The sequence below is a fragment of the Anopheles gambiae genome, chromosome 2 (genome assembly GCF_943734735.2).
Source record: "Anopheles gambiae chromosome 2, idAnoGambNW_F1_1, whole genome shotgun sequence".
Lineage (NCBI taxonomy): Eukaryota > Metazoa > Arthropoda > Insecta > Diptera > Culicidae > Anopheles > Anopheles gambiae.
In genome coordinates this window covers 88,709,658-88,724,633 of record NC_064601.1, presented here as the reverse complement: position 1 = coordinate 88,724,633, position 14,976 = coordinate 88,709,658, and the positions used below count along the sequence as shown (strand labels likewise).

General features: G+C 44.3%; 1 protein-coding gene across 1 annotated transcript; it reads left to right on the top strand.

Annotated features, from left to right (window-relative positions):
* The first annotated feature begins 1,031 nt into the window (after nt 1-1,031).
* On the top strand, nt 1,032-14,572 carry LOC1276400 (puromycin-sensitive aminopeptidase). The gene is made up of 4 exons (XM_556379.4): nt 1,032-1,905; nt 11,291-12,931; nt 13,002-13,279; nt 13,348-14,572. Exons 1-4 carry the CDS (start codon nt 1,270-1,272, stop codon nt 13,913-13,915), a joined length of 3,123 nt encoding a protein of 1,040 aa, XP_556379.4. The 5' UTR covers nt 1,032-1,269; the 3' UTR covers nt 13,916-14,572.
* The last annotated feature ends 404 nt before the right edge of the window (nt 14,573-14,976 follow it).

Sequence of the window (14,976 nt, the reverse complement as noted above, 5' to 3'; positions counted from 1 at the left end):
TTTTCGATAACCAAACATCTGAACCAAAATGTTTTTAAAATATGCATGACAGCCATGATGACCACTCTAATTTCCTTGTATCAATCTTTTTTTCTAAAAAAGTACAGTGGAGCGCCGTTTATTCGGGTACCTTTTATCCGGCTGTCCGTTTATCCGTGCTGTTGAGAAATGAATCAGTTCAATACAAAGGTATTGCGTTTTGAGGAGGATATTTAAAAAAATGTTATCAGAGCACATTGTCATAACAAAAAAACACTATTATTCATGGCTAATTTCAAATGTTCTCATTAGAAGAACATGATTTTAATAAAAAATGGGTAATTTTTGTAAAAACATAACATAAATTTAAATCCTGATTTTAAGGGGCCTGTCCCGTAGTACAGTCGTCAACTTGAACGACTTAATAACATGCCCGTCATGGGTTCAAGCCCAGAATGGACCTTCCCCTCGGACCATGGACTCAATGGACAGACTGACTATCCGACTACGAGGTAATGAATTAAATCTCGAAAGCCTGTATAAGCCGGCATGTACGCGTAGGACGCTTACGCCTAATAAAAGAAGAAATTTAAATCCGGAATGTGTGATTAAATCTATCCTTTGCTGCAAGAAATTGAAACAATTTGACCTATGAACTGTCAACACTAAAAATTCGCGCATCTCGAGTGTCGCGTAACTCTGGGAAAGACTGTATTGATGTCCACCGTTGTATTCGTTCAGATGAAGGAGTAAATTTAGCCTTTCACTCAGTTCAATCGCAACACGTTTCCCAATTTGCCCTTGAAGATGGTTTATAACTTTGTTTCCGCAATATTTTGCTCTACGATTGGCCTTTAACGGTCAAATTAATTCAAACCATCCGCAAACAGCTGTCGACGTCACTTTGACAGGTTTCTCAGGATTGCGTATGCCGACGTGTAGAGCCCACCTAACTTCACACTGCACGAGCGAGACCACCATCCGCTTCTCCGTTATGTTCTATCTCTCTCCAGATGTTTTCTTCGTTCCCGACAGCAGCGAAACAGAGACGGGGCGATTGCAGCTGTCAAAAAAGTTGGCAATCTCAAAACAACAACAGCAAGAAGCGTAGCAAAACGTTGAAGAAGAGAGTGTGCCACTCGGTCGGTGCGGTGTTTTTTCTCTCTATCTGTCGCGATTTCCTCGTCGAACTGCTCAGCTCTATTCCCCGTGTCCGGTCCGTGTTTTCTGCCCTATATCGTAAAGTACAACACACACACACACACGCACACGCCTATTTCTTCCCTTTCCATGCGCCTTTTGTACGGCAATCGACGTCTAGCGCCCGCAGTCTGCGTTCAGTACTTCCAGCACACCACAGCACTAGCAGCACCGCAAGCACCAGCACCGCGTCCATACAGTGCCGGACGGTGGAACGATTCCGTCGCCACCGCGGCGAAACAGTGCTATTTGTTCAACTCACCGTCGGCGGTCACGTCACCAGCGGCAGCAGCGACAGTAGGTCTCACGTCGGCGTGGCAACGGTACCGATTGCGTGAACAACGAAACACTCCCCTCCGCTCCCGCGTTTCCGCGTGCGTGCAGCGACAACAATCGAGCAGCGGTTGCTTCGTGCATTTCGCTCCCAAGCAATCATCCGGTGTGTGGTCCGCAGTGGTGCGTCCGGTTGCGTACGGGTGTGACGGAAACAGTGCCAGAACCGTGTCCTGCTGTACTCGAGAGACACAGCGTCGCTACAGCAGCACCTCCGCCACCATCGACGGCAGTGACGTGTGCGAAACAAGTGAATACAAAATGTCCGCAACTACCGGCAAGCCCAAGTTTCAGCGCCTGCCCACGAACGTGGTGCCCGAGCACTACCGGCTGACGCTGAAGCCCAACCTGACCGCCCTCACGTTCGAGGGTAACACCGCGGTGGAGCTGAAGGTGAGTCGTTTTGGGTGGGAATCCCCGGGGGGAACATCTTATCGGCGGTGGGACACGGTGTACAGCCCCCCTCCCGTTCCGATGGCCGGCCATTTTTCATCCCATGCAAACACATGTGTTTGCTTGCTGTTAGTATCGTCAAAACACATTCGGAGGAGGGAAGGGAAAAATGTGCTTCGGGGACATTTTTTCCTCAGGACAGAGAAGGGAATGATGGAAGAAAGGCTCATGCTGGACGGTTTTACTGTTTGGCTGGTCGTGTCTTGGGGAGTGTATTTTATGGTGTGATAAGATGAGGTTGCTTTCTTGCTATCTTCTTGAGCAGCAACTTAACTGCAGGAAGGGGACAATGAAGTGATTGTTATAACTTTGTACAGCTGCTTTCTTCTAAAGGTGCTAAAGTTTGCGTCAAGAAGGAAGGGCATGATTTGATTCAAGCTGGAAAATGTATAAACGTAAATTGATGACTTAATTTGTTACTAAATGGTCTTACATTGTGTGTGTCATTCATTAAGTTTTTGATTTTCTAAAGTAATTATTCGGCCAACTGATTTGTAACGGTACTATTTTTACCTCCAAAGAGCCTTCGGAAATTCGTTGGAAGTGCAAAAATCATATACATAACTACTAGATTATATGCTAACCAACAAAACATAAAGGATGGACCAGAAAGTAATACAGGGTTTTCCAGGGGTTCTCATAGTTGTGTGACACTTCCTAGACTCTTTCCCATTGGAAATGAACTTTATCCGTTGGAAATTGAACTCTATGGCACCCTTTTCGGACAGGCTCGTTGGAAATTCCTACTGGATTTGTCCAACAAGGGTGCTAGAGAGTCCAATTCCCATTACAATAAGTTCATTTGCTGTAAGAAAGAGTCAATAAAGTGTCCCACAGCTATGAGAACTTCTGGAAAATCCTATAAGCACTAAGGACAGTACTTTTGCCAGTACGGAAAGTAATAGCAGCTAATGACAGTACTTTTGACTTGACGACGCCCATGCCATCAGGTTCAGCGCACACATGTCCCAAACGATTTGCGACACTTTTGGTCCATATGTTCAAGTTTTCGACCACTTTTTGGCGCATATTCGAAGCTAGTCCTCCAGAAACTTTTGGATGACTCACATCTTTCAATTTCGTTCATTGGCTTAGCGAAATGTTAGGAGCACCGAGCACTATTTGTGCAAAAAACTTTAACGCTTTTCGACAGAAATGCTTTTCATTTTAGAGGAAACGGTTTTCGATGCACTAGTTAGTAGCTTTGAACGTAAACAATCAAACCACAGCTGTTTTGCATCATCCGTTTACTAGTAACATCCCTTAGAAATCGTGCTTATACTTTCTGGTCCACCATTTAGATAATAAATCAACGCAAAGAGGGTACATTTTATTTATGAAATATTGATTTACTCGCCGAACGCAAACCCCACTTACTAACACATGGCAAAAAGTGTCTAAATAACAAACAAATATTTTTTATTTCGTAAGAACATACAAAATAAATGTTAGAAAAAATACTTTTTTTAGAAGTAAATTTATAATAAAAAAATGGTTTCCTGATAGAATTTTCCCAACACCAAGGCCCTGTGTTAAACTTTGCCATTTTTTTTAAATTTATTTAGTAATTCATAAGCTAAAAATGTCCTTCAACATCCCATGTGCAAGTAAATGTTAAAGCAATGAATGTTATTTTGAAATTGATCCATTTAAAACACAGGTTCAACTTCCACAAGTTGAAAAAGAAAAAGAAACGTTTCAAACTTCCAACAAAATCGATTCCCGGATTGCGCCAAACATTGCGCCTCCACCATCCCCCAAAATCAGTTCATTAACCTTCGGCACTTGGACATCGCCACCCAAATGGCTTCGCCCTGCAGTTTTCCCCTCAAAGCAAACAAGTGAATAAACGAAAAAAACAAAACGAAAAACGTTCAAGCATAAGCGTTTTGCCCTTTTCACGGACGAGCCACGCTTATCAAACATGAGAGCCGAAAAGAGAGAGGGAGAAAACCGCCTACCGGACAAATAACTCATCCAAGCGCCCAATGTAGTGGGTGGTCACCATTTGCCCCGTATCCTCGTGCGATTAATAATTAGCTTGCACCACACACTGCTTACAACCAACTTATGCTTCCTGTAAACTGCAAAACGGCGGTGAATCCAATTCGTTGCGGCTGGAGAAAATGCTAGAAAATCACTTTCACTATCCCATTTGCTATTAACGGGCCCGGCTCTTTCCCGCTGCCAGAGCCCACCAGGTGGATCATATTTTTCCCATCGGTGTTGGCGTTTGCTGCGGGGTGGAAAGAAATGCCTTCCAGCCGCTCGTTCACTTTCTTTCCATACTTTATTGCCAGTGTTTGAAAATGCCACGGCAAAGTTCATTCTGTTCATTCAAGGCAATAAATTCTATAATCCGTTTGCCGTACTTTCTAACGCTAAAGAGCAGATCGCGCGCGATCGTGAAAGCTTGGGCGTTTGCGGAACGGTCCCACGGTGTCGTGGGGTTAGTCCTTGATGTGTTTAACCCAATAGAGGTTCAAATGCACCCTTCAAAAGGGTTCCAATGCAGGGTGTTACATTGTTTTGCCCCTTACCTCTTACAGGAACATAATCGCCATTGGCCTTCTACGGTACTGTGATAGCATCAATTTGCCTCCTCTTCCACGATCGAGAATTATTCTTGCCTTCCAATTCCATTTCCTCGCTCACGTTGCACTCTAAGGCCGGAAGAAACGGGAAGTATGAAGGGGGAGGTCTAAAACAAACAAAAAGTAAAAACAACACAAATGCAAAACATACCAAACACAGTAACACACCACCAAATACCACACATAATCGCGATCACGAACTGGACAACGTGTGTGCGCGGTGTGGTTGGCGGGGGGGTCGCGGGGTACGGATTTGCAACGGTAAATCCGGTGGTAAATAAAACAACATAACGGTACACCCCTCCCCCCCTTCTCATGTGGGGCGAATTAGCATAACGAAACAAATGTGTGTGCGCACGCTCTCTCGCTCCAGTTTGAAGGAGCAGAGCAGAAAGCGGGCAACAACATACATGCACAAAGGGAAAGGTACGATCGCGTAAGGGAAACGCGATCGCGAGGTTGTGTGTGTTTGTGTGTCTGAATGTGTGGGGGTGTTTGGAGAAAGGGGGAAAGGGCACCGGAAGGTGGGACAGTATGATGATGCAACAAGCGCAAAACGGCGTCCCGATCATATGGTTGGGTGGGAGGGAGAGGGCTGGATTGTGAATGTATTGTATTTTTGTTGTTGTTTTGCTTTCCCTCCGCATCGCCGGCGGTACAGTGTTGCAAAGTGACATTTAAATTGTGTGATCGCGCCTACCCTGTCCTTCCCATGCAACATGGAAACCATAAAGGGGAGGGATCGGTTTTATGCGGTGCGCGTCATGGATTGTTCAAGCGATCATCGTTTGAGTGGATACTGATTTGTTTTGGATCCTGGGATGTTGCTTGCATGGAATGAATTTTTTATGCCAGTTCTATCAAAAGAAAACATTAAAAAGAGAGATTAATATTAAATTTGGATTATTATTTAGACTCATGGTATGGATTGATAGCAGATAGTTTTAAAATTAAGATTTTGACACCTCTGTTCTCAATCAAACTGCCATTTTTGCTTAACTTACGAGATCATCCTTTTCTAGTTCTTATCTTAAATTTGCAAACATAAACAAATCGAACCAATTCGCCGCATGGTGACTGATCTTCAAATTTGAAAGGAATAAATTCATTGCTATTTACAGATTTTTTTTTAGTAAGCTCTAGCTCCGATTTACGATTTCATCTGTGTTTCAAGCAAAATGGCTAGTTAAATCTTTATAAAATTGTTCAAAAAATAATATTTTTTGTCAAAATCATTCATTGAAAATACTTCAAGATATTAGTTTTTCAAGCAATTATTATTTATTTGTTAAATTATTATATAATTATAAAATTATTAAATTATTATATTATTATAATAGATGGTTGCTACAGTTATTCACCGCGGCGTTGTAGGAGCGGGCTCAAGAAATGTGTTGCCATCCCTAGGATTTCATGTGAGCGTCGTACGTTCCCGCTACGAACGGATTCAATAATACCAGCCAGTATTCAGAATGAAATGCTCGTTTTATTATGATACTTTTTCATAGGTATTTGAAAGTATTGTAGGACACTGTTCAATATAGCAACCGTTTTTACTTGTACGTGCTTGAGTTCAATGGTTATTATCGTTTGAATTACAGTATTGAAAGAAAAAAGTTGCACAACCACTAGGGAAGTTCAACATAGTCTGGCAACAGAAAAACATAAACTTCTTTAAAATTGATCTCCAACAAATGTAAATTCTATTTTGCTGAGAAATTTGCCAGCAAATTTAAGTAATGACAAATTATTGGCAGTTAAAGGCACAAGTCAATGGGCTCTCTAACCAATAAACCAATAAATTCGAATAATACTACTTAATAAATGAATTTTACCTATCAAGGGTCCAAGGCTCAGTAAATTACTGACCAGCTGTCATTACAGTCGTTAAATGTTAAAATGGTACACTTATGTACAGCATTATTCTGACTGAACTGTCCTGAATTTTGTCCTAAAGTAAAAGTTTTAGCCGTAATACAACAAAAATTGAAAAATAATCAAGAAAACTACTAAAAAGCCTTTGCAAATTGCAATACTACTGGAGGAATACGCTAGATAAGACGATATATTGATTTTGCGGAATCTAGTGAGAGGAGTCGTTGCATTCATCTGTAGTAGTGTTGGGTTTCATGAATCTTTCGTTGAGATTCATTCATACGAATCTTCAGTGATGAGTGATTCGAATCCCCAATAAACTCTTCAAAGATTCATGAATCTCAAAAAACTCATGTATCTGCAAGGATTCATGAATCCCAAAAGATCCATAAAACTTCAAGGATTTATGTATCTCGAAAGATTAATGAATCCATTTAAATTCACATATCTCCAGGGATTCATGAATCCTTAGAGATGTATGATTTTCGAAATATTGAGTTTGAGCGATCCTACCTGATATGCCCGTCGTGGGTTCAAGCTAACTAACTATACGGCTGCGTGGTACTTCCCAAAAATACGGCTGCATGGTACTTCCCAATAACTTGAATCATTAAATGACAGTTCACAAAACTATGTTATGCTTCGAACCAAGAATAGCAACTCGTTCCTTTAGCTTTCCCATGTTTGACGTCTCTTCAAACTATATTTAACTGGCATTTGAATCATACTTATACTGAATGGCCACAGAGTACCATTTACAAAGTATCATGAACTGGTCACACATCCAAAGCTAGTTTTGGCCCCTTGGGGCGATTTTGTCCTGAAAGCTTCACACAGTAACCTCATGATAATGTTGCTTTCCAAACTATTTATTTTTATAAATCACAAATATAAACTACTTCTTCCTATACGTGTGCCAATCCCAGTTCTTTTTTTTGTGACAAGGGAATAAAACCACAACAGCATTAACCACAACAGCATTAACAACCACAACGTCACGTGGTGTGGGATCGCCACGCCGGCTCAGCAGACCGGTTCGGGATCGCGGCGGCATAGTTCAATGTTGGAGTTTTAAAAACAACATTTTAAGTCGTGCGGTGCCCACCCCCAACCGTCTCCCCCTTTCTTGGGAGTTTCTTTCGAATTTGCGTGGGATAGAGGTGCGAGATATTTGTTTGCTCTCCGGTTTGTATTTTTTTGTTTCGTTGCCCCGCGATTAAACCTCCGGCAACCTTCACTACACAGAGCGTGTGGTTGTCAGTGGTGTGTTCCGCATGGTTTGCGGTTAAGCGAAATTAGCCGCCAATCCGGACCGGGGAGAAGAGATTGTTTAGCATAAATCAAGCACAACCAACGTCGTACCCTCGTCAACAGCTTGGTTAAGGGTGCAGAAAAATGAGCCACCAAACAGCTATGACAGCTCACGAAAGCGAACGCCGGAGCGGAGGCCTGAATTCCGTACCACCAACGCGCGTGGCACGCAAACCCAGAGGCTGCCCGGTAGTAGTGAGTAGTGGAAGTATTTCACCCTCTCACTTCCATCCCACTGGCCGGTGTCCCTGAGAGGGATGTGTGTGTGTAGCAAACGAGAACTATTAGCAGAAGGACGAAGGGGACAAGATCGTCTAATCGGCTAGCCGTGAGCGGATGTTTGGAGAATTATGGTGTCCCTTTCGGTTGCGGTCATTAGCCGTTTTCGTGGAAAGCAGATCTACACCTTGTTATACTTCCGACAAGCTTTTGGGAAGAACTTTTGCGAGACGATCGTAACAGTTCATTAACATCTTGAAGGTGTTTTTGATGATAGCCTGTTTGTTTGGTGATCATGGTCCGGCATATTTATGGCTTCCCGGCATAATGACGTGCCGACGGTGTTCGGGCTTTAGAATTCTTCGAATTTTCAACAAATTGGACAAGATTTGCGGTCATTTTTTTCGTTGCGATCGTTTTCTGCTTTTAGGCGATTTATTGTGATCCGGAACGGATTATGTTTATTTTGCTTTCTAAATGAGACAGCAAAGGGGGGGGGGGGGGGGGGTGGGGGGGGGTGCTGGTGGGGTGTTGTTAAGGGCAAAAAAGGGTTCGATGTTATTTATATTAATCCTTGCAATCAACATGAAACGATCGTGTAGCTGTCTGGTAATCTGTTACCCTTCTGGAGTGATTAAGACTCTATGTTCGTTTGGTATAATTTTAGAATAATAATCCCATTAGACATATGTTTTCTACTTTGCTGTTGTTAGCAGTGGTGTCAGTTAGTAGTATAAATATGAATAAACATTTGCTTGTATCGTATATTTTGCTAGTATCTATCAATTTGGACTATTTAAGTGTCCCCACTTTAATAGTTTTAGAACAAGAAGTTCTTAAATCGTAACATGGAATTTAAAAAGAAATAAGCATGAAAAAGCTCTAACAATATATCTTAGGCGACCAATGTCGCGATCGGAAGATCATCAATGAAACGACAAACGACAAACGTGATCGTTAAAACTTCCTGTCAACTATTCTCACGCGTCAGGCCAGTACGTATCGGGACGGAAATGACAAGAAGAAACTGATCTACCAGTCGGTATATCTTGTGATCCAGTCGAGAAACAGGTTTCTTCGTTCTTTCGTCTCGGGTTTGCCAAATTTGTCTCCACCATTGCAAGCAATACGGGCTTGGGAATCGCGAATAACAGCATAACGAATGATCTCGCAAACACAACACACAAAAAAGCATGGGTTTACGTATGGGCAATAAAAATCGGCGGGAATAGCTTCACCGTTTGCTGTTGCTCGACAGCCGGACCGAGCAGCCAAGACTCAAGAATGGGCAAGAACACAAAGCGATAAGAGCGGAAACATCAGATGAATGAAATGAAAGCAAAAGTTGCTCAACGCTGGGTAGCAATCAATGGGCGGCTGACGACCCAGGGGATGTAGATTTGGGTTGTACCAAAAGTGATTGAAGTAAATTACATAAACACAGTTTTTTGTGTTATTTGGTCTTAGAGAAAATAAGCATTGCGTTGTTTTTCATTATTTAAGGCATTTATTTTAGACAGGAAACTGCAGCAACTTTATTAAAGTTTGCCCATGTTGGGTTAATAAAATGGAGTCTTGTAAACATGAGCTAAAATGCACAACCATTTTAACAGAATCAATGCTATGAAATATTTCCATATTTTAGAAAATCCTAAGTTTGCTTAGAAATGAAACTCAGGTTAAATAGTTTGCTGTCCTATAATATTATTTTTTCATAAAAATGTATTGATATTTGGTCGTTATTTGCCAATATGTCAGGCTATAGTTTCAGACACTTGATGTTTTGCCATTTCATGGCCAGTTTGGCCAAGTGGTTATAGTCATTTTACCCTGCATAAAAATTTTGTATAAGATTAAGCAGTGCTGTTTTGATCAATATTGTTATTCACGTATGCCATACGTGATCTTGACCGAAAGATATTTTTAATTTTAAAGCACGTAAAAAGAAACGTGTTGGAATCAATATTGCAGTGTTTTTACAGTGCCCATATTGTCATAAGCTCCGTAAAACGGCAACCCCTAAATATGATCAAATATCGAAGATCTTGGATCGAAATATAATAGAGATACGCCCCACGTTAAAATTATTTAAACAATGAGCTAAGATCCCCAATTGTCAATATTTGCGCTACGGAATTTATGGATGAGCTCTTACCATTTTCCTTTGCAAAGTATGCGATACGTACAGCTGCGTCGGTGGAGACGGTTCAACTGCAAGGTAAACGACCTTGCTAGACCGTTGCAAAAACACATCTGACCGCCTCGCAACCCATTTAAAGCTAACGGGGCACGTAGACGAAAATAAAATGCTGACTTGTCATTACAAGCTGCGATTTGCATTGTGCAGAAGGGGGAAGTACAAAAAAGGGGGAATGTATATAGTGCAATATACACGTACGGAAAATGTCTTTTTCGGAGTAAACAATATTTTTTTTTTTTTGTAAATTCTCTATACATTGTGTATGTTTTTTTGTAATTTTAAGTACTTCAGCATTTTCACCAGACATATAGAAAAAAAAATTGGAAAAAATACCTCAAAATGTGGACCTCAGCTGGTTGAAATGCACAATTTGTTTTGTTTGAGAGCACACGGGGTACATGTCTGACACAGAGAGCGTCTGGACGGGTGTTGTTTATTATTGTTGACCGTAAACGTGAGCAAAACTGGAGACAAATCTCATTTTGAAGTTATCTATTTTCTTAGTAATACAATCACCACTATAGAGTTATTATTTTATCAATTTTGTCTGAAAATTGACCTCAAAAGTCTACGTACGTGTCTGTTAAAATGTGTTTAATTACACTCTTCCATCCTCATCATCTTCTTCTTCTTCTTTGCGAAACAACCGTTGTCGGTTAAGGCTTGCGTGCATGTACCATCCATTATACTGGGGCTAGGTATTCAGTGACTTATTTACTGACTACACATAGCATGATGAGTCAGTCATCAAGTCAAGTCCTACGTATGGGAGTTCGACATCAAAATAAGTTCATATAACACACTTATTTTATTAGGCTGACTCTTCCAAACATCCTACGTCTATTCGGGGCTTGAGATCCCATGTTTGTAAGTCGTACAAGTTACCGACTGTACCACCACAACACACCAACGCGGTATTGGTTTGGCCTCGGTCTCTTTAAATTACCTTTCTTAAAAATCTTTGCACACTACCAAGGATTGGATTCGATCCGGCGACTGATCGTGTGTCAGATCAATGACTTACCAACGGCTCTATGGGATCCGACAGCGAATAGAGACGTTAAATCTCGTATAGTTTCGTACCTCATCGCACCACACTAATATGTTTCTTTCCTCTTCTCACCAGGTCGTGGAAGCAACGGATCGCATCACGCTCAACGCACTGGACCTGAAGCTCGGCACGGCGACGGTTTCGTTCGGCGACCAGCAGCTCACCGCCCAGGACATACAGTTCGATGCGGGGCAGGAAACGGCCTGCTTCGTGTTCGGGGCGGAAATCCCGCCCGGCAAGGCCACCCTGGCGGTTGAGTTTAGCGGCGAGCTGAACGACAAGATGAAGGGCTTCTATCGCAGCAAATACTTTTCGCCGACCGGGGAAGAGCGGTACGCCGGTGTGACACAGTTCGAAGCCACGGATGCGCGCCGCTGCTTTCCCTGCTGGGACGAACCGGCCATAAAGGCCACGTTCGATATCTCGCTGATTGTGCCGACCAATCTGGTGGCTCTGTCGAACATGCCCGTGGTGGAGGAGCGCCCGGAACCGTCCGACAACACGGTGCACTTCAAGTTCGATCGGACACCGGTCATGTCCACCTATCTGGTGGCGGTCGTCGTCGGCGAGTACGATTACGTCGAGGACCGGTCGGCGGACGGTGTGCTGGTGCGCGTGTACACGCCGGTCGGAAAGCGCGAGCAGGGCCGGTTCGCACTGGACGTCGCCACGAAGGTGCTGCCGTACTACAAGGACTACTTTAACATTGCCTATCCACTGCCCAAGATGGATCTGATTGCTATTTCCGACTTTTCGGCGGGCGCGATGGAAAACTGGGGCCTCATCACGTACCGGGAAACGTTCGTGCTGGTCGATCCGGAGAATACGTCGCTCATCAGGAAGCAATCGATCGCGCTGACGGTGGGGCACGAGATCGCGCACCAGTGGTTCGGCAATCTCGTGACGATGGAATGGTGGACGCATCTGTGGCTGAACGAAGGGTACGCATCGTTCGTGGAGTTCCTGTGCGTGGATCACCTGTTCCCGGACTACGACATCTGGACGCAGTTCGTGACGGACATGTATACGCGGGCGCTCGAGCTGGACTGTTTGCGCAATTCGCACCCGATCGAGGTGCCGGTCGGGCATCCGTCCGAGATCGATGAGATTTTCGACGAGATCAGCTACAACAAGGGCGCGAGTGTGATTCGCATGCTGCACCACTACATCGGCGACGAGGACTTTAAGCGGGGCATGAACCTGTACCTAACGCGCCACCAGTACAACAACACGCGCACCGAGGATCTGTGGAATGCGCTGCAGGAGGCGAGCAGCAAACCGGTGGGCGCCGTTATGTCCACCTGGATCCAGCGGATGGGCTTCCCGGTGGTGCAGGTACGTTCGTCGAAGCAGCTGGAGGGCAATCGGCGCGTTTTGAGCATCGCGCAGTCCAAGTTCTGTGCGGATGGGTGTGAAGCGCCGGAACAGTCGCTGTGGATGATACCGATCAACGTGTCCACACCGTCGTCGGGCAATGCCGTATCGACCGTGCTGGAAACGGCGACCGCTGACATTACGGTGGAGGGTGTCGGAGAGCAGGACTGGGTGAAGATCAACCCGGGCACGATCGGGTACTACCGGACGCAGTATCCGGCGGAGATGTTGGAGCAGTTTTTGCCAGCGATCAAGAACATGACGCTGCCGCCGCTCGATCGGCTGGGGCTGATTGACGATCTGTTTGCGCTGGTGCAGGCAGGCAAGAGTTCCACCGTTGATGTAAGTATAGTGTGGACTTGCGTCGTTACGTTGCAAAGCTCCTAAAATGTTGTTTATTGTCATTCTGTAGGCCCTGAAGGTGATCGATGCTTATCGAAACGAGAACAACTACACCGTCTGGTCGTCGATTTCGAACTGCCTAGCCAAGCTACAGCTCCTGCTGGCGCACACGCCGGCCGAGAAGCAGTTCAGCGAGTACGGCGTTCGCCTTTACCAACCGGTTGCAGAAAAGCTGGGCTGGGATGTGAAGCCAGGCGAGAGCCATCTCGACACGCTGCTGCGTTCACTCGTGCTTGGTCGACTCGTGTCATTCGGGTGCCCAAAGACGGTGGCAGAAGCGAAGAGAAGGTATGTAATTCGATGAAGGAAGAGGTGTGGAAAGCAAAAGTAACACTCAATATCCTTCCCCTCCACAGATTCGAGGAACACGCCCAAAACAAGAGTGTCCTTCCCGCCGATCTGCGCAGCACCTGCTACCGGGCAGTGCTCCAGCATGGCGATCTGGCCACGTACGACGAAATGCTGCGCCTGTACCGAGCGACCGATCTGCACGAGGAGAAGGATCGCATTTCGCGCGCCCTCGGCTCGATCGGCAACGTCGACATACTGCGCAAGGTAATCGATTTTGCAATGTCTGAGGAGGTGCGCGCCCAGGACTCGGTGTTCGTCATCGTGTCGGTCGCCATCAACCCGAAGGGGCGCGACATGGCGTGGGACTACTTCTGCGAGCACTGGCAGGTGCTGCTGAACCAGTACGAGGGCGGTTTTCTACTGGCCCGGCTGATCAAGTACCTGACGGAGAACTTCTCGACCGAGGAGCGGGCGAAGGAGGTGGAGCAGTTCTTCCGCGAGCACGATTTCCCCGGCACCGAGCGGACCGTGTCGCAGTCGATCGAGACGATCCGGCTGAATGCGGACTGGATGCGGCGCGATCTGGACGCAATTTCCGCCTACCTGAAGCAGCAGGAGGCGGAGGGACACTAAGCTCCACTGGTTTGGTGGGAGTATAGGGAGGGAAGACTCGCACACGATTCAAGGCGTGCCATGTATTGAGGTGTTGACGAGCGTGCGTGTGTAATTGTGCTAGTGTGTGTGTGTGTATGTGCACGTGTGGAAAAGTATGTTTGTTGTGTCTGTTATGTTGTTTTTTGTTCTTTATTGATGTTACTTTCCTTTATTTCTTCATTCTATCTATATTGCATACAAATTCTATGCATGCGTGTTTTTGTTTTTCTTCGCTCGGTCAGTAAAGAGCAGAGTTATGTTTCCTTTCGTTTCGAAGATGTCCCTGGTGCAGTGTCTTTGTTTCGTTTTGCATTTAAGCCAAAGTGTGTGACAACAATTAAAAAAAAAACAGTAGAAGAAGAAGTGTCGACATTACGATAACTAATATTATAGCAAAGAAGCAATATAATAGCCCCCTTCTCTCTCTCTCTGAGATACAGCGATGTAGAGGAGAGATATGATACAAGCACGTGTTTGTACGAAAACGATAGAAAACGGTAGAAGAGCGCTGTTAACTCCATCGTTATCCGCCGGGAGCAAGAGCCCGAGACGACGAGGAACATTGGAAATGCTTTGTTTGTAGCTGTTTTTTCTTCTTCTTTTTAACAAATAATAAATCTACTTTACGTCACAAAACTGAATGCTTTTATTTACACTACTAGTATCTTTGGATTGTGTTGATACTCGAATCGTCGTTCACTAAATTTATAAGAACTAATTGGTGTACTTAAATCACAAACAGCCAGGGACATGATAAGAAAATAAATGATTCAATGAATTGACTCGATTTGCCAAAAAAAAAAAAACATACCATAGATTCACGTCAGTCGCGATTCATTGAATTGATTCAATGCACTGTACTTCATAAACTAGCGAACTGGGATTGAATTGAATCATTTATTTTTAATGTAAGTTTCATCAGACTCGTTTATTACAATTCTTCCGAATTGCGATTCATATGATTTCTTCGAGTCGCTATTAAAGTTGTGCCTCAAGAACCGGAATTGTACGATTCATTAAATTCATCCTAAAGAACGAGC